This window comes from Sphaerodactylus townsendi, linkage group LG13 (assembly GCF_021028975.2).
Source record: "Sphaerodactylus townsendi isolate TG3544 linkage group LG13, MPM_Stown_v2.3, whole genome shotgun sequence".
In the NCBI taxonomy this organism is placed as follows: domain Eukaryota; kingdom Metazoa; phylum Chordata; class Lepidosauria; order Squamata; family Sphaerodactylidae; genus Sphaerodactylus; species Sphaerodactylus townsendi.
In genome coordinates, this window is record NC_059437.1 from 46,242,112 (window position 1) to 46,262,681 (window position 20,570).

General features: G+C 46.2%; 1 protein-coding gene across 1 annotated transcript in view; it reads left to right on the plus strand.

The window, feature by feature from the left end:
* ZDHHC8 (zinc finger DHHC-type palmitoyltransferase 8) overlaps positions 1-20,570 on the plus strand; it is a 129,995-nt gene that overhangs the window by 102,566 nt on the left and 6,859 nt on the right. Inside the window, exons 3-9 of the mRNA XM_048513849.1 lie at positions 2,904-3,061; positions 6,759-6,931; positions 11,358-11,460; positions 12,291-12,382; positions 15,184-15,316; positions 18,089-18,194; positions 19,278-19,383. Coding sequence (XP_048369806.1) covers positions 2,904-3,061; positions 6,759-6,931; positions 11,358-11,460; positions 12,291-12,382; positions 15,184-15,316; positions 18,089-18,194; positions 19,278-19,383 — 871 coding nt within the window. The remainder of the gene's footprint in view (positions 1-2,903; positions 3,062-6,758; positions 6,932-11,357; positions 11,461-12,290; positions 12,383-15,183; positions 15,317-18,088; positions 18,195-19,277; positions 19,384-20,570) is intronic.

The following is a 20,570-nucleotide window of genomic DNA, read 5'->3' on the forward strand; positions in this document are numbered from 1 at the left end:
TTAGGCTTTCCTAGTATTGGGCCTCCCACCTGATTCAACAAATTGTAGCATTCTGAATTTTAGGAAATGAAATTGATTGAGAATGCAGTGCTAAACTGCGTTACTCTGGTCTAAGGCCACGGGAAATTAATGGGCTTATGCTGGAGTTACACTCTTTTAAGATTGCACTATAAATCTACAGGAATATGCATATCAGAAAAAAAAAGTTAAAAAGGGGAAACGAAGCCATGCATGAGGTGCTATAGGCATGTTCCAAAAAGAAGCATTTCTCCTCTCTATTTTCACACAGGAAGGAATGTCTCTTCTCAGATGTCGTGTGCCTTCTACAGTTTTACTAAGTTATACAATGACAGATAATTTTACAATGGCTAGCTGATAATTAGGGGCCCTTTATAATCAATCAAAAGGTTATTAATTGAGCGTTTCAACTGATGGATTGACTAAAAGCTGCAGTCCTAATTAACGGTAGTAATAATAATGATTAGTCCATCCAGTTACAAGCTTGCTTTTGGCCACAGTTTAATAGTCTTATTTAAGGATAAATTCCTAACACAAACCATATTTCTGTATTCTTCAGTGTTTTCTTCATGTGGACAGTGACTAATACTTCTGAAATCTCTGTGTATCTTTGAATTCATGCAGCGTTGCTAGTTTTGATCACATTTGATGGACAGCTGTTAGGGGTAAACATTCTACTCAGAGTTTGAGACCCTTTTTTGTTTAATTTTGTCCTCCGGCACATTTCCAAAAACATCTCCCCTAGCCCTGGGCAGCTTTCACTTCTGGATTTTTTTTATATTCTTTGGAGAGGGCTTACATGGCTATTAAATATATGATACACCCCAGTGTATTTCTTTTTCAACCTAAAAAGGAGAAAAAAATATACCACACAGGTTTCCTGAGAGTTTATTTACAATCCAACAAATTGGATCCGAAGCAAAAGCTTTACATATAGGAACTAACCATAGATGTGGGGAGAGCAGACCCTTGGAAAATTGGGTATTCTGTTGAACTCATGAACACACACATGCAGTAGCTGTATACGGAATCAGACCATTGGCCCATCAAGGTGAGTATTGTCTATCCAAACTGGTGGCAGCTCTCTGTCTTCTCTGTTGGAGATCTTTCACATTAGGCACAGTTGGAGATCTTTCCCATTAAGGCACAGTTGGAGATCTTTCACATCAAGGCACAGCCGACTTATGGCAACCCAGTAGGATTTTCAAGGCAAGAAACTTCACAGAGGTGGTTTCCCATTGCCTCCCTCTGCATAGTGTCTCCGGTATTCCTTGGTGGTCTCCCATCCAAGTACTAACCAGGACCAACCATGCTTAACTTCTGAGATTTGATGAGATCAGGCTAGCTGAGGTCATCCAGGTGAGAGCCATCACTTACCACCTAATCCTTTTAACTGGAGATGCCTGGGATTGAACCTGAGACCCTTCTGCATGCCAAGCAGATGTTCTACCATTGAGCCATGGCTCCTCTCCTAAGAAATATGAATACATATGACACGGTATTATACTGAATTAGACCATCGGTCCATCAAGGCCAGTGTTGTCTACTCAGACTGACAGTGGCTGTCCAGTATCTCAAGATGAGGTCTTTCACATCACCGATTGCTTAGTCCTTTTTAACTGGAGATGCCTAGGATTAAACCTGGGATCAGTGGTGGGATCCAAAAATTTTAGTAACAGGTTCCCATGGTGGTGGGATTCAAACTGTGGCGTAGCGCCAATGGGGCTGGCAGAGCACAACGGGGGCGTGGCTGGGCATTCAAGGGGCGGGGCATTCCTGGGCGGGGCTGTGGCAAGGATGCAGCCGCTGCGCCGGTTCTTTGGCGGGAAACGAATGCACGCAGGCGCAGGCTGCCACGCATGCCGGTGCACCTCCTGCTAGACTCCTTCAAGTTCTGTACACTACTGCTGAAAGGAGGGGCGTAACTAAGGCAAAAATCACGTGGCAAAATCACCAATTAGTAACCCCCTCTCGGCACACACAAATAATTAGTAACCTGCTCTTGGGAACCTGTGAGAACCTGCTGGATCCCACCTCTGCCTGGGATCTTTTGCATGCAAAGTAGAGATTCCTCCATTGAGCCAGAGCCCCTCCGTTGAAATCCATAAAGCTATACTCTAGTCTGTTCCATAGAAAGGTGACAGTTCAGTCAGTTGAGAAGCTGAAAATTGTATGCTTCCGCATTAGAATATAGTCCCGAACGTATATGAGAATTATCATTCATTTTTACACGCTTTCTTTGTCAAAACCGTTATTGAACATGGTACCCAGATACAAGATAATTTATGCCAAAATGTATTTTTACTTTCAAACTTTTCTCACGGATACGATAGCACTAGGACTAGGCAGGGGACTAGGACCTATGTCAGGGGTGTCAAACTCGCGGCCCTCCAGATGTTCATGAACTACAATTCCCATCAGTCCCTCCCAACATGAGCATTGGCTATACTGGCAAGGGCTGATGGGAATTGTAGTTCATGAACATCTGGAGGGCCACAAGTTTGACACCTGTGACCTAGGTGGAGCATTCTACAACAAAGGTCTGGCATGCTTTGTTCTGTGGTGGAGGAATATCCAACCCTGCTATCACCTTTCTGCAGAACAGAGTAGAGAGATTCACTGCAACACCTTCATAGGGAGGATGGTGGGGTGAAACTTCCACCTACCCACCTCTTTTAGTTGTTTTTGCCCCAGCAAGTCTTTAAAGAGCCCTGCCAGTAGAACACCTTCCCTCCGGCCCATCCATTCTCCGCAGTAAATCAACAATCTAGTTTCTCTTGGCTGTGTTTTATAGAACATTGGCAGGGTCGGAACTGAGTCAGAACTTTCCTGTCAGTAATCCGTCTTGTTGTTTTCTGGTGTTGTTTCTGTGTTATCTTGAGCAGCAGATGAAGATGAGGATAAAGATGACGATTTTCGAGCTCCGCTGTACAAGAACGTGGAGATCAAAGGGATCCAAGTACGGATGAAATGGTGTGCCACCTGCCACTTCTATCGCCCTCCTCGCTGCTCGCATTGCAGTGTCTGTGACAACTGTGTGGAGGTAGGACAGCGCACCCCATATCCATCGGCTCTTTTTAGCTCTTACTGAAAATGTTCGAGTTTAAAAAATCCTGAACATCGAGAGAGCAGCCCCACCAGCGCTTCAAGTCTGCAGGGCTTCAGAAATGCTGGCGGGAATCAGATCTACATCAGCCCCTCATGCCTGCTCTCCCCCACCTCTCCTGCCCAAGCCTGGAGGGGGTAGAGGGAGGGGGCAATCTTGCAGGTGGAGGGGGCTCAGTCCCACATGCAGGATTGAGCCATTTCTCTCCACCTCTACTTTTGAAGTCCTGAAGGGCTTGGATAGCGGGCAGAGGGGACAATCCTGCATGCAGGGCTTAGATCTTTCTCTCCCATCCCCTCTCTGATCTGCCCCCCTCCCATCCTCTTCAATTCAGATTAGCCTGTACACTCCCACACACGCCAGCTGGGTGACCTTGGGCTAGTCACAGCTTTTCAGAGCTCTCTCAGCCCCACCCACCTCACAAGGTGTCTGTTGTGGGGAGAGGAAGGGAAAGGAGATTGTCAGCCCCTTTGAGTCTCCTACAGGAGAGAAAGGGGGGATATAAATCCAAACTCTTCTTCTTCTCTTCTTCAAGCCACACTGGATTGGAAGAGCAAGGGGTGGGGGTAGATCTTGCATTCCAGGCTGAGCTAGTCCAATACACAAGATCCCCCCATCTCCCTCTTCCCATTCTTTTCTTGCCCCTCTGGGCTGAAAGAGCAAGGGCGGGAGGGGGGTAGATCTTGTGTGCTGTGCTCAGCTAGGTCAGCCTGACACACAAGATCTCTCTGCTCTCCCCGCACCCCTCCGTGCTCTTCTAGTCCTGCTGGGCTGGAAGAGCAAGGGAGGGGGATAGATCTTGCCTGCTGGGCTGAGCTAGGTCAGCCTGACTCACAAAATATATCTCTTCCTCTGCTGGCATTTAATGGAAGGGAGAGAAAGCCAAAATAGCCAATAGTTATTTGGCTTTTTTTGGTCCCAGGGATATTCAGTTTTTTGAATACACCTAGGGTTCTTTGTCTGTAAAAGAAAAACGCAAAGAAAGCTGATATAGCTTTTTGGGGTTTTTTTTCCTGTGATTCGGTTTACCAAGTCACCAAGTCTACAGTACACTGAGTCACAGCATCGGTCTACCAAGACATCACCTGTCCTTATAGACAATGACTCCCTAGGGCAGGGTTCCTTGGCGTGGTCCCTGTGGGCACCATGGCACCTCCCAATACCTTTTCTGGTGTTTGCCAAGTGTTTTTAGGAAGTGGTTGGGGCCAGGTAGGGCTTTTGCCCGGCAAGTCTTCTGATTGACTATTGGAGATCATATTGGCTGTGCAGATTTCATAAATGTTTCTTTGGCAATAGCTGTCACCCAAGCACAAGGATCTACTCTGTGTTACTGAAGTTAAGGGTGGCAAGCATTTGGTGGCTGGTTCTACCTCCTGTGGCAGCCATTTTTGGCTGTCATTTTGGGCCTTTCCCCACTTACCTTAATCCCCCCTATGCCGTGTGCTGCTCTCAGCGCGCGACATCCCTGGTGCGCGCCCGGGTGTCCCCACGACCCTGCGCTCTGTGCGGGGTCATCACAAGGCGCCGTTTAAAAGAGTGCCAGGGATGCCGCGCGCTGAGGTGGCGCGACAGCGGCAGCGTCGGGGCGGCTGCACTGTCGCCGCCCCTGTCGTGGGGAGTGCCGGGGGACCCCGCGCTACTTTTGGAGAGTAGTGCGGGGCTTAAGGTAAGTGGGGAAAGGCCCTTTGTTTGCGGCTCCTGCCATGCCATGTCAAAATTCCAAATTTGCCTCTCAGGTCTTGGGTTGACAGACTAACCACTAGACCACAGTGACTCTCACTGAAGTACAGAGCAGGATCTGATCCCCAGCACATACTGTAACATTTCACGCATCAAAATAGGTAATTGCTTTGTAATATCCCAGTTTTTATACTGTGGATATCTCCTGCCTTCCTACTATTGACCGAGAAACAACAGAGAAGCAAAAATGAGGAGAAGCAGTGTTTGATCCATGGGACAAATATTGGCACCTGAAACTTCACCTATTTCAGGAAGAGGCCGTGGCTCAGTTACAGAATATGTGCAGCTCCTGGCTTTTCCAGTGGAAGGTTATTTAGTAGCCGGTGATTAGGAAGGCTTTTCTCTTTGGAGAGACATCGCGAGCAGAGTAGCCAATACTCAGCACATATGGATGGTACTTTGACCAGTATAGGGCAGTTTCACATATTCTTCTTGCCTCTTGGTTTCCTTGATTCTCTCAATTTTTGAATGCACCAAACAGAAGGTACACCACAGGAGGTGGTGATGGCCACTAACCTGGATAGCTTTAAAAGGGGCTTCGACAGATTTATGGAGGAGAAGTCGATTTATGGCTACCAATCTTGATCCTCTTTGATCTGAGATTGCAAATGCCTTAACAGACCAGGTGCTCGGGAGAAACAGCCGCAGAAGGCCATTGCTTTCACATCCTGCATGTGAGCTCCCAAAGGCACCTGGTGGGCCACTGCGAGTAGCAGAGAGGTGGACTAGATGGACTCTGGTCTGATCCAGCTGGCTTGTTCTTATGTTCTTATGTACACATCTTGCCTTCCCTGACTGGCTATAAAAGATAGCATGGCCACATTATTACACTATATCCCTGATTGGCTACAACAGGCAGGGTTGCCACATGATTAAGCTATGATTGCTTACAGGCACAGTCATTAATATCTCTTGGGTCAATAAACTGTGTCTTCAAAGCAAATGCTTCATTGATTTCTTCCTTTATGTGTGTGTGTGTGTGTGAATATCCTCTGTACCCTTTGCATATCTACCTGGGTACTTGGTCACAATAAAGGACTTATTATTGTGTTTCTGTTTAGAGGCTCCCAGTATGCCAAGGGCTGTTATTCAGCTCTTTCATTCACATCGTGGCTCTAAATTTTCACAATTACTCAGGCTGTAAAGTGCAACTTTTTGTCGCCAGACAGTAGTAAACAATCAAGGCTGATTCAGAGCCAATTCACACAACTGTTCTGTATGTAACACAAGCCCAGCCTAAATCCCAACATGCATTTGATGACAAATAAGTTGTATTTAATTTGGCTCTGAGAATCCCTATGATAAGGTTGGGGAGTTCCTGTGCATTTATTCACCTGTCTGACAGGTCAAGGATGTAGGGTTCCTAGCTCTCCCCTAACTGCTGAGAGGGGAATGGTTTGGGTTGGTTTGGCAGATCCAGTTTGAGAAATTACTGGAGATTTGGAGATGGAACCTGAGGAGGACAAGGACCTCAGTGGGACACAATACGAGTCCACCCCTCAAAACATCCATTTACTCCAAGGAAACGGATCTCTGCAGTCTGGAAATAAATTCTGATCCCCAGCTCCAACCTGGAGGTTGGCATCCCCACAAGCATGGTGAGAAAGTTAAGGGGTGACATAATAGCCATGTTTAAATGTTTGAGGGGATGTCACATTGAATATGGGGCAAGCTTGTTTTCTGCTGCTCCAGAGGCTAGGACAAAGAGTAATGGATTCCAGGTGCAGGGGAAAAGAGATTCCATCGGAACATTAGGAAGAACTTCCTGACAGTCAGGGCTGTTCAACAATGGAATATATTGCCTCAGAGTGTGGTGGAGTCTCCTCCTTTGGTTTTTGATCACGTTGCTTCATTTGGATGTTAACACCCTTTCTCTCTCTCCTCTCTTTACAAGGATTTTGACCACCATTGCCCTTGGGTTAATAACTGCATAGGACGGAGGAACTACCGATATTTTTTCCTTTTCTTGCTGTCCTTAAGCGCCCACATGGTTGGAGTGTTCACCTTTGGACTCATCTTTGTTTTAAACCACGCAGAAAAACTAGGGGCAGTGCATACTGCCGTTACGTATCCTTCTTTTGGCTTGTGGGATGTTCACAGCTACCCCAGAAATACTGGATGTATGGACTGCATCGGTACCCGTGTAAGCTAGCTGTTTTCCCTCAATGTTGTTTTGTTACTCTCTGAAGCTCTTGCTGTCTGGCCTATGGCAAGTTCTCTCTTGGGGTCACCTGTCCCACACCGTCCTATAGTCAGCCACTCCCTGCGCAAATGTAGGCCTTATTTGTAGGGCCAAACCAGAGGTGGGATCCAGCAGGTTCTCACAGGTTCCCGAGAGTAGGTTACTAATTATTTGTGTGTGCCGAGAGGGGGTTACGAATTGGTGATTTTGTCACGTGATGTTTGCCTCAGTTATGCCCCTCCTCTCAGCAGCAGCGCGCAGAACTTGAAGCGGTCTAGCAGGAGGTGCACCGGCGTGCGTGGCAGCCTGCGCCTGCGTGCATTCGTTTCCCGCCAAAGAACCGGCGCAGCGGCTGCATCCTTGCCACAGCCCCGCCCAGGAATGCCCCGCCCCCAGAATGCCCAGCCACGCCCCCGTCGTGCCCCGCCCAGCCCCATTGGCGCTACGCCACAGTTTGAATTCCACCACCATGGGAACCTGTTACTAAAATGTTTGGATCCCACCATTGGGCCAAACCATATCTGCTATGAAACACCTGTGTATCATGTTGTCTGTAGTTTTATCAAAATGCTTATATTCATCCCCAGAAAGCTACTTTGAAGCAAGGTGTCTGTGTGTATGTATTTCTCTTCAAGAGGCCATTTTAGTTTTGTAGTGCCAAGTTCAGCGGCTTTTCACGCTTCTAAGTCCACTGAGCCCTGACCTGGATGGTTTATACTAGTCGGATCTCATTAGATCTTGGAAGCTGAGCAGGGTTTGCCCCAGTTAGTACTTGGGTGGGTCATTATGCAGAGGAAGGCAATGGCGAACCATCTCTGGACATTTGCTGCCCTGAAAATCCTGAGGGACTGCCGTGTCAGCTGTGACACTTCGCACCACCATGTCTGTTCAAACCAGTGGGACGTCACTCTGTTTAGGATTGTATTTTAAACTAGGGTGGGTGGGTCATATCAAGATGCTGGGCCCCCTGCCTCCCCTCCCTTGCATGCCACCCCTCACTGTCTTCCCTCTCTCACTTCTCTTCCCTTGCATGCCTCCCCCTCCGTCCCTTTCCTCTCCCTCTGTTCCCTTGCATGCCACCCCTCTCTCTCCCTCCCTTCCCTCTCCCTCGTGTGTATCTGTGTGTATGTGTTTCACTTCCACTCGAGTGACTGCCTATGTACTGTTTCCACTGCTCATATCTGGCCATCTGAGTGAACATTCTAAGCAGCACGAACATTCTAAGGGTGACAGTTACACACAGGCAGCTGCATGTCCTTCACCAGGGAGCGCCAGGAAAAAGGCATTTTACCTGGGCCAGGTGTGAAATTTCAGGTATGTGAACATCTAAAAACACTCTCGCCTGGCTGACTATAGTGGCTGGGAATTTTCAGAGGAATTGGCCCAGCAGTTACTGAGTTATACTATCATCAACAAAAACACTGTTAGCTTTTTATATATATAGACTAGCAGGACCTGGCCACGCTTTGCTGTGGCAATTGCCCTTCTCATCACAGTCCGCAACCCACACAGATGTCCAAGCAGGTCCAATGGGGTGGTCAAATGGAATCCCTCTTTCCCTTTTCAATTCACATTGTTATATGGTGGTGTCTTGTTTTTTTAGTATAAGGTAACCCTTTCCATTCCACAACGGAACTGTCCAGAGTGCAAATCCTGCTGTCCATGGGCTTGGGTAAGGCAGAACTGGGGCAAGCAGGCTATCCCAGTCAGGCAGCAGAGGCAGGGTGGTGAGGCGCTCAGATGAGGTGAGGCCAGCTCCCTGGGTTCATAAAGGGCCATGTGCAAAAGAAGCTGAGCCAGTAGTGTTGGTTCGCCCCCACGCCGCGGATTTTCTTAGAAGAAAAAGGCAAACTCCAGCTCGCTTTTAATAAAAGAGAGCTGTGGTGAATATGGGTGAGGAAGTGGGTAAGTGGTGGTTGGATGTGAGGGAGGGCAGAGTGAGGTGTGTGAGGATGAGCTGGATGTGTATGAAAGTATGTGTGTTATGTGGTAGCAGTGAGTGAGGCACAGAGAGTGAAAGTTACCCATGTGTGAGGGGGAGAAACCCCACCTGGTGTCTCACATGGCAAAGTGTGTATGTGTTTCACTTCCAGTCGTATTACCTAACAGTGTGTTACCTATTTACTGTTTTCACTGCTCATCTCTGCCCATCTGCGCGAACATTCTAAGCCCTCATGCCACAGACAGACAGGCTGCACGAACATTCTAAGGGTGACAGTTAAGCACAAACAGCTTCATGGCCTGGTGTGCCAGGAAAAAGACGTTTTACCTGGCTCAGGTATGGACTTTTGGCGATTTGAAGGTCCGATTACCTGCCCACAACAGAGAGGGACGTCATGTGAAAATTTGCGGTCGATCCGTCCAGCCGTTTCGGCGTTAGGGAGTGACTAACAAAGTCACTGTTTGCTTTTTATATATATAGATTGCAGAAGAGAGAAGAGGGGAAGGGGTAAAGGGTTAAAGGCTCGCTTTCCCTTCAGAACTCCCCCCCCCTTCCATATTTTAAAACTGCAAATAGCAGCAGGATTGCAATTCAAATTGGAGCAAGGGAGATTAGCTGTTTTCTCTGCATCATTTTTTTTGCAGTTGCCATACTTCTTCATCCCCAGGGCTCCTGTTCCCCTTGTGTTGTGTATGCAAAGTGCCATCAAATTGCAACTGATTTATGGCAACCCCACAGGGTTTTTTAAGGCAAGAGATTTTCAGCCGGTGGTTTGCCATTGCCTTCCTCTGCATAGCAACCCCGAGGCTTCTTTAGTGGTCTCCCATTTAAATATTAACAAGGGCCAAGTCTGCTTCGCTTCCCAGCTCCGAGGAGATCAGGCTAGCCTGGACCACCCAGATTGGTTCAGGGAGATAAATGTACAAGCACCCAGACCCTCTCTGTGTGTGTGGTAGAGATGGCGCACTGGGAGATAGTCTGTTCCAGTGCTGCCTGCAGTCCTAATCCAGACTCTTCCTCCACACCTCCCCAGCAGCTATTTGCAGTTTACAGAACGGCAGGGGAACAATCCATGCATCTCCTGTTGTTGCTGCTCATTAAACTCTGAGATGGCAGATGGGAGCTCACATGGCGCCGTGATGTTCCGCCTTACAGAAAAAAGAAAAGAAAGAAATCGCTTCTGAAAAATGCATCTGTAGAGGCTGTGAAGAAAGTGTTTTCTCAGAGCTCTTCAGAGGACGTAGCTTTCATAATATTGATCCTTACCCATCAGGGGCTACAATTTCAGGTGAGGCCCTGAACAAAACGCTTTCTGTCAAACCACACTCCAGTTGTCCCTCCCTCATTCAGGCAGGGGTAGAAAGCAGGTGGTTGGCTGTTGTTGTCACCAGTGATGGTTGCTAAGAGCAGCTGAAGCCATCACCAGACAATCACTAAGGAAGGAGCAGCAATGGCTGTCCTTCCTCCACGTTCTCATTGCTGCTCCTTGTTTGAATGGGGCTGGAGGGGTCCTAATTGAGCTGGGAGGGGCCAATCCTACCACTGCCACACAACGCAGGCAGCGCAGGCAGGGGTGGATACTGCGTTTGTACCGTGGTGTGTCAAGGATTGGTGGTGGACCCTCCCAAGCCCCTCAGCCTTGACAGCTGCCCAAGAAGGCTGACCCCCATGTTGGCCTTGCATGGTGGATATATGAGGTATGATGGTGGATCTGGGATTACACATCAAACCACAGCATTAGGATTGCCATATACCTGCCGAGATTTCCCATGCCTGGCCAGCAGCCAACAGGAGAACTGGATTTTTAAAAATGCCATCAGCAACCATATGATATCTCTTCTGGAAACAAATAGAGGAGATGCCATACCTCTCTAGAAATCTCCAGAAACTTTATGGTAAAATGGCTACCAACCTCATGTCCCTGCCCCATGGTTGCTGGGCCTGCAATCCTACTCAACACTGAAGTGCTTGGGGTCTTTTCTGGTTGCTGTCCGGCACCAACACCTTAAAAACAGTCCATATGAATATCTTCATATGAAAATGGGTAATTTGCCTCTGTTAACATTAACCATTTGTGTAAAATTCTAGAGTTTCCTGGTTTAGCAGGGGTAGCCAACCTATGGTATTCCAGATGTTCATGGACTACAATTCCCATCAATCCCTGCCAGCATGGGCTGATGGGAATTGTAGTCCATGAACATCTGGAGCACCATAGTTTGGCCACCCCTGAATCAGTTGTAGTCACTGAAACTGAAAGGGTTAGATTTCTCCAGGTTTGCTTTTTTCCAGGTTTGAAGTGATTTTCCTTCTCTTCTAGTCAATTCTCTTCTAATTTAAATGCTTGACTTTCCTTAATGTTGGGGACGCAGAATGGCTGTCATGTGTGTCGCTGGGTTGTTCTTTATTCCTGTCATTGGCCTTACGGGCTTCCATATTGTTCTAGTGGCTCGTGGACGCACAACCAATGAACAGGTAAGGAAGCAATTTATATATTTAAGTATAAGGGATGTGGCTCCATGATACGGCATGTGCTTTTCACATGCTCCAGATTCAGCTCCTGTCGGTAATATCACCAGTCATAGGGTCTTGGTTAGCAAGTGTTGGGAAATACCTTTATCTGCCTGCCCATCGGAATACTGTAAAATGGCCCAGTGGCCAGACAGAATAAGGCAACTTTGGGTATGTTCATCTTTCCATGTTCTGTGTAGAGATATGGGATATGAGTGTAAGAGAGGCAATTTATACCCTTTTAAGCACAGGTGTCAAACTCGCGGCCCTCCAGATGTTATGGACTACAGTTCCCATCATCCCCTGCCAGCATCATGCTGGCAGGGAACGATGGGAACTGTAGTCCATAACATCTGGAGGGCCGCGAGTTTGACACCTATGCTTTTGAGAAAGGTCAGAGACATGATGAAATGTGTAAATAAGGTTCTGAAAGGTTTGACACTGTTTTCCTCCCAATATACCCCTAAATGAGACAACAGAAAAAATTATGATCTACAGTCCTCTGCAACTGAATGGGATTTCCATGTCCAGAGGCTAAATGCCTCTGAATACCAGTTGCTGGAAGGCAAATAGCTGGGAAAGGCTATTGTGTTTATGCCATACTGGAAGGCTTCCTTTGAAACATCTGGTTGGCTGCTGTTGGAAAATGGATACTGGAGGAGATGAACTGTTTGGTTTGATCTGGTCGAGCTCCTCTTACGATTCTGAAGACAAGAGATCAGCAGATATTCTATAGGTGACCTAACTGATGCTTTTCTTACCTGTGCAAAGTCCTATGATTATTGTAATTGCAGGTGACAGGCAAATTCCGTGGAGGGGTGAATCCTTTCACTCGAGGATGTTGCGGTAACGTGGAACATGTTCTCTGCAGCCCTCTGGCACCCAGGTAAACTAGGAGAAATGGGATATAAAAGCTAGTAATTCACCTAAGCTGTGCCCCAGGGGTCTTGGGATGTATTGCTTACCAGATGCCTTGGCCCTGAAGAAACTGGGTTCAAGTCCTTTGTCTGCTGCTGACGTGTTGACTGCTTCACATTCCTACCGGGTGACCTTGGGCTAGTCACAGCTCTTCGGAGCTCTCTCAGCTTCACCCACCTCACAGGGTGTTTGTTGTTTGGGGCGGGGGGAGAAGATTGGAAGCCCCCTTGAGTCTCCTTACAGGAGAGAAAAGGGGATATAAATCCAAACTCTTCTCTTCAAACTCTTCAATGCGATGGCTCAAAACACCTGCCTCTCTTGTCCCCACCCTGCAGAGAGAAAGCTTTCATCTCCTCTCTTTCTTTTGTCGTGCCTTGCTTCTTTGACTTCAAAGAGTTCCCCTGGAATTACAACTGATCTCCAGACAGCAGAGATCAGCTTTCCTGGAGAAAAAGGCAGAGGGTGGGCTCTGTGGTGGGACATTCTCATTAACTTTCCCCCCTGCTTGCACTTTGCCCTTCCCACATAGTCATCCTAATCTTCAGGAATTTTCCAGGAAAGCTGGCAACCTAGTTGTGCTGGTTTTCTATGTTGTGCTGGTTTTCTGTGGCAATGCTGCCACAGGAGGTGGTGATGGCCACTCACCTGGATAGCTTTAAAAGGGGCTTGAACAGATCGATGGAGGAGAAGTCGATCTATGGCTACCAATCTTGATCCTCTTTGATCTGAGATTGCAAATGCCTTAACAGACCAGGTGCTCGGGAGCAACAGCCGCAGAAGGCCATTGCTTTCACATCCTGCAGGTGAGCTCCCAAGGGCACCTGGTGGGCCACTGCGAGTAGCAGAGTGCTGGACTAGATGGACTCTGGTCTGATCCAACTGGCTTGTTCTTATGTTCTTATGTTCTACTGGCAGAGAGTTTTTAATACGAGGGAGCATCCCATGATGCTTTGCGGTCTTCCACCTGCAAGCTGAAATGGTACAGTCTGGTCTACGGCCTCATAACTCTTCCTCCTTATTTCTACCTAATTCTGCCATGTGTGTAAATCAAGCCGAGCTCTCATGTCCTCAAGTACATTTCCTCCCTGCCCCCTTTTAATTGATTTTGCTCGCTAGGAACCGCTTATCCAGTAGCCAGACAGATCCATATCAGCTGTGATCTTCACAGCAACTATTCTTCTGGTCTCAAAGATTCTCCCTCTCCTACTGTAACGGGCCACCTTTCTTTCCCCTGTCAGAATAAAATTTAAATCCCGGAAGCTCATTCTTTGCTCCTTAGCATTATAACAGATGGAAGGCAGGGGTGGTTTTCAATCTCCTTGACAGTTTTTAATATTAGGAAATAGGTATGATTTCCCACTTGGCAAAAAAAAGTACACGATGTGGAACAGATCTTATTAAAATGTACTCACGCTGCTATGGAGGGACGCAGAATCTGCGCAGACTGTGTTTGCGTTCACTGAAACGCAAAGCCTGTTTTGCATTGAATCGACTCACAGCACCGATTTGCCATTTCGCGCACTCTCTGACCCGTGCGTAACAAATGTGCTTGCAAGAGGATATGTTAGATGTGGTCACTGCAGAATGCTAACACAATGTATATGCAGCCGGAATTGCTTCCAGTGAGGCTGATATGCATCAATGACTGTTAGCCATGATGGCTAACTGCAGCTTCCACCTTCAGAAGTAAATGGGCAGGGGACATTCATGCCTTTCTCGGTGGTTTCCTAGAAGCATTAAAATGGCTGTCTCCAGAAAAAGCTGCTCCTGGGTAAGAGGACCCTGAGAAATGACGTGGTAGGCTCTGTAGTGGAAAGGAGGGATCGTTAGCAGTGGTGGGATCCAAAAATGTTAGTAACAGGTTCCCATGGTGGTGGGATTCAAACAGTGGCGTAGCACCAATGGGGCTGGGTGGGGCACGACAGGGGCGTGGCCGGGCATTCCAGGGGCGGGGCATTAATAATTTCTTTGTTACTGTAAAAAACTCTTACTGTAAAAAAAAAGTTCCTAATTTCCAGCTGGTATCTTTCTGTCCATAATTTAAACTCATTATAGCAAGTCCTATCGTCTACTGCCCACAGAAACAACTACTTCTCCTCTAATTGACTGCCTGTCAAATACTTAATACTTTCAAATACTTAATTTTGTTTGTAGAAATCAAAAGAAGGATACTTTCCTTAAACAAGGAACTTTACCATATTTCTAAAACATGTTTTTAAAACAGCCCAACAGGGAGAATTACCCCGTTTTCTACCTTTGCTAACCAGCCACATAGGAAACAACAGGACTTTATGATTTTTGGACCTAATGGAATTTCTAATGGAAAAGCAGACCCAATTAGTAACCCCCTTTCGGCACACACAAATAATTAGTAACCCACTCTCGGGAACTGGTGAGAACCTGCTGGATCCCACCTCTGATTGTTAGGAATCGTCAGTGTACTCTGGATCCAGTTCTCTCATTCAGAATCTCAGTGTTACAGAAATAGTACCTCTCGAGCCATTTACAAATTCTTTTTCCAGCTATAGGTGTCAAACTCGCGGCCCTGCAGATGTTATGGATTACAGTTCCCATCATCCCCTGCCAGCATGATGCTGGCAGGGGATTATGGGAACTGTAGTCCATAACATCTGGACGGCCGCAAGTTTGACGCCTGTTTATGCAAATAAAATGCAGATGAGGATTTTTTGGGGAAGGGGGAATTCTTGCCTATTTGCCTAGAGTTTTTTGCTTGTTTTTTTTTGAAGAAATGTTTCACTAATTTCTCAGGTACATTGTTGACCCAAAGAAGAGACAGCCAGTAAGCGTGAAACCACCTTTTCTGAGACCAGATTTAACTGAGCGGCAGATTACGGTCAAGATAAGTGACAACGGCATTCAAGCCAACCTCAACTGGAGCAAGGTAGGACATTTTTTGAAGTTTTATGCACCTGACTCCTCCTTGCTTGGCCCCCAAGGCATTACAAACTTTTAGTCCTGGAAAGAAGGGGCCAGAGACACACCAGACAGCCACTGACGTACCAAAACCATCGACAGAACAACATCTCAGGCAGAGCAATTGGGAGATAATATATTAGAAAGGGGGATGAGAGGGAAACAGAAGTAGAAAAAGATAATGGATCGGTTCCAACCAACTTTTGCATTGGTGAAAATGGGAGAAAGGGGTTCCCTTTGAACACCAAAAAAAACTACACTGATGTTCATGGGACCTGCAGGAACAAAAACTATTATTGTTAGTTTAATTTATTATAACCACCCACCCCCGAAGGGCTCTGTGAAATGGGAGTTGAAATAAGGAATTTGGTGAATGAAAAAGCTGGAGGGATGCAACCACTAAGATGTTTTAAGTCTCTTTGAGAACCAAAAAGCAGACTATTAATTTAATAACTAAAGAACTGCCCATTCCATTTAGGGGTTTTCCTTCCGTTTGATTGTAGGCTGTTTTTTCGCCACTCCTTTAGATCGATTTTTTTAAACTCGTGATTCACTGATGATTTGCTGCGTTTTAAATTTACGATTGGAAGGTGCCTCCAAAGTCCTTGGGCTGGGAAAGCAGGACATAGCTGGATAAGATCGGGCCCACTTTTCTACTCAAGATCCCCCTCATTCTGTGTGGCTTTTGCCCACGGTCCTTGGAATATCCTTTTGGGTGATAAAAAAGGTGTCCCTCTGTCCTCATTTGCTGATGAAAAGCTGGCAGGTTCCAGCACCATGTTTTTAAACAAATAAATATATGACTTAACATCTATTTTGTTGTTTGCAAGATGCGTGCTCTTAAAGAGCCTCTTGGCATTTTAGGATTCTTTCCTTGTAAATAACATGTGGATTGTAGTCCAGGATAGAAAGCACGTTTTTAAAACAGAAGATAATTCCTTGTTTTGCAAGATTATTGGAGCAAATATGCTTCTGGAGCAGGGGTAGGGAACCTGCGGCTCTCCAGATGTTCAGGAACTACAATTCCCATCAGCCCCTACCAGCATGGCCAATTGGCCATGCTGACAGAGGCTGATGGGAATTGTAGTTCCTGAACATCTGGAGAGCCGCAGGTTCCCTACCCCTGTTCTGGAGGAAAACGAAAACTGTATGGAAGTGAAGTTTCTTTGATCAGAATTCCGTGTTGCTGGCAGAGTACCTCTCAAAGAGCAGGCAGCCACTGCGGCTGAGATTTAAAGGGGAAAGGGGCTATTTAATTATTTCCCTTGTTCTGTTTTCCCACTGAACATTATTGTTCCACTTGCTTGGGAAGGGGGGAAAGAGAACATTACTGTTCCACTTGCTTGGAAAAGACAGCAAGGGGGGAAAGAGTTAATTATTCCCTCTTCCTGAGTGGCTGCTTTCTGTTAAAAAGATATAGTGACGTCTGCATAATCAAGAGGTATGCAGAAAGCATAGCTGCATTCTGATTGTAAAATGCTGTGCATGGGAACTCCTAGTTGGAATCTGGTACTTGCAGGAGTGGAGGGAGGAGGATAGCCAATGAAAAAGACTTCAGCCCTGCTCATCTAATGGAGGGAGGGAGGGAGGAGGAAGGGAGGGAGGGAGGGAGGAAGGAAGGAGGGAGGGAGGAAGGAAGGAAGGAAGGAAGGAGGGAGGAAGGAAGGAGGGAGGAAGGAAGGAGGGAAGGAAGGAAGGAAGGAAGGAAGGAAGGAAGGAAGGAAGGAAGGAAGGAAGGAAGGAAGACTGCTTCCTCCTCACCACATGAGGGCTGGCCAAGCATTGCCCTTTCGCCACTGGGCTTGACCAGCCCAGATGTGAGGTGGGGGGGGGCATCAGCCCTCCAAGAAAAGTCCAGGTAGCTATAACAGCCAGGGCACCTGGACCAAAGTTTGGATCTTTAAGGGTGCCTATTCAGCATTACTTCATTATTTAACACATTCGGTACATATTAGAATCCCCCATTCCATGCCTTGAGGAAACTTGGGAAAGTGTAGGGAAGCTACATTTTTTTCACCATTCTGATTGGAAGTACAATAAAAAGGACTGAAATTTGCCAGTGAAACAATGGATATACATTTAAGTCTCAATGCATCAATATTAATAATATTCAATACATTAATTACATTTTAACACAATATTAATACATTACTGCATGAAACATTAATGTTTCAAGATTTAATAAGTGGAGCCCTCTTCCCCCCCCTCCCCACACACTTTTCAAGACTTGCTGGGATGGAGCATAGAGCAGAGACTCAGATATGTATTTCAGTGCAATCCTCAACAAAGAACTAGGTTTCTGGCCCTCAGAGTTAGGGAGATATAGTTGAAAAGAGATCAAAAGGCTCCAGTATTCTGGGATGTATGGAGCAATCCCGTGAACCAGATCGAGAAGTCAGCTGATAAGGATGTCCTTGGGTTGGCAGTGCGGATGGCTAAATATTTTCAGATAAATCCCTTCTGGGAAGTAACTCTAGAACAGTGGTGGCGAACCTTTGGCACTTCAGATGTTATGGACTACAATCCCCATCAGCCCCTGCCAGCATGGCCAATTATATACACTGAAATATGGAAGTGCAAGGTCGCCAACTTCGTATATCATTCTGTGGATGCACAACGAGAAGTCAGAACTATTTCCTTAACTTGAAGGGTTTGCTTGACTTCTGCACCAAATGGTCTTATTTGAGATGTGCAAATGCAATCTGGGAGGATATTAATTTGCTTTTTGGTTATTTTTCAGTCTAAAGTTAGCCTGGAAGGGCTGGAAGACAAAACCTTGGATATCCAACCACCTTTACCACCCAAAGGAGACTCCAGCAAATACAGCGAATTGGGAAGCAATGAAGGTATTGGGGATTTACTTTGGATGTCAAAGAAAAACTGACCATACCACATGGGAAGGGTTGACCATTTTGCATTTGTAGCCACTGTGAATACAGAGCCTTGGAGTATCCGCACGGGGATTTTCTGTACAGTTTCCACTATCAGCTGTCATTTAGCCGCATTTGTTCCCTGCCGTGCTGCTGCAGTGCTTTTAAAAAATCAGCAAATGGTATATTATTGCAACACCATAGCAATTCCCAGCATGGCGTAGTGTTTGGAGAGTTGGTCAGCATCTGGGAGATGAAGGTAAAGGTACCCTGTGCAAGCATTGGGTCATTACTGACAATGGGGTGACTTCACATCACAAAGTTTAGTAGGCAGACTAAGGTCCCTTCCGCACATGCAGAATGGTGCACTTTCAATCCACTTTGCAGCTGGATTTTACTGTGCGGAATAGCAAAATCCACTTTCAAACAATTGTAAAAGTGGATTGAAAGTGCATTATTCTGCATGTGCGGAAGGGGCCTATGTTTACGGGGTGTAGTTTGCCATTGCCTTCCCCAGTCCTCTACACTTTATCCCCACAAGTTGGGTGCTCACATTGCCAACCTCGGAAGGATGGAAGACTTAGTCAGCGTGGAGCTGGCTACCTGAAACCAACTTCAGCGGCTGATGGGAATTGTAGTCCATGAACATCTGGAGCACCGTAGGTTGGCCACCCCTAGTATAAGTGAAGCAAATACTTGCTCACTCATTGGCAAAGTACTGAGTTTATCCTGGATGGATGCATCATGGCTGTGCATACTTGCTTTGGCCATAAATGCAGATCTTCTGATGTCTCTGGGCTTTGAAATATCTCATGTGGCCACACTGGGTGCAAATTCTCTTCCCCATTCTGGAGAAACTGAAAAGTAAACAATATTTCTTCCCTAAAGCAAGGATATTATTCCCCATGGTAGCTACTTTGTGGGGCCACTCCACATTCCAAAAATGCCCTTGTAACTCAGCTAGGGTGGGAACTCCTGCTGTGTGCTATTGTATATCAGTGTGCATCCTTTTTAGTTCATCTTGGAAATGGACAGGCATGTTTCCTTTTCTTTCTTTCCCCAGAAGCCTTTCGCCCAAACTGATCCAGCCATACGCCAGCAATGTACAAATGCTCGCTAGCATTCAGCATGAAAATCTAAAGGTACACTATCATGGAAGCGTCTGAACAGAGATTGAGACTCCTTAAAGTTTTGCTGCCTCACTGCACTGCCTAGATACTCTATGGAAGTGACCTGGCAGCAGCAATTGCCCTCCCTGTCATGCAGCCTTGCAGTGGTGGTAGAACCTAACACTCAGATGTTATGGACTGAATTTACATCAGACCCTGCCAGCATGGCCAATTGTATGCTGGCAGAAGTATCAGTGCATCCTCAGATGGGTCATAACTGTGCAATCCTACATAGAGTTACAGAAGAGGGAACTCTGCTTACAGTTGCACTGTATATTGTGGGAGGGAGGACTCAACATGTGCATGGAAAAGCATCATGTCAAGCAGAAAGCTACTTTTCTGGAGATTATTTGTGTATTTCCTGCAGAGCAGCATTTAAGCGTGTAAGCCTCACTTGTAGTTTAACGTGGCATGGTCCATACACAGGTCTACTGACTTGACAGAAACTACATTTGGGGTCCTCAAGGTGACTTCCTGTATGGAAAGATTGCAGGTAGCTTGTTGGAACTGGCTATCCATGTAACCAAAGTCTGTCAATTCTGAATAGCTTTTGATAGCCAAATAGGTGCATTTAAATTCCTGGGCCGTATTGCAAGCGAGAGTGGATTTAGTGGATTAATTGGTAGATTTCTTTCTCAAGCTTTTTAAAAAAAAATAACAGTTTGTTTGGATGTTCTTAGCACTTTGCTTTTTTTTCTGTATTGTTTTAATTAGTTTGTAAGCAGCCTCGAATTCTCACTGAAGCCAGACTATAAATACCTGCAGCATAAGCCTTGAGATAAGTGTCAGAGATTTCCTCTTGGTTCTATTCAGGGATTAATTCCCAGGAATTACATGGCTAATCAATTCAAACATAACTTCCTTCTGCTCACTCACATACTTTAATGAGGTAGCTAACAAAGCGAGCTCTGGCTCATGAAAGCTTATTCCACAATAAATCTGTTAGTGTTTAAGGTGCCACAAGACTCTCTGTTGATCTGATTACAAAACAGTGACGTGGCTACCTCTCTGTAGTTTAGAGATCGTCGTACTTACTATTTACGGTATATAGCGTGTGGGTTTTTTGCAGGAGGAATTCAAAACATACTGCAAAAAAATTCTGTGAAAGAGCAGCACCCTCAAACCAGAAGTTCTTGCTCAGGAAAGAATATGAAATATTGCATAAAATCCCTCTCGTGTGTTA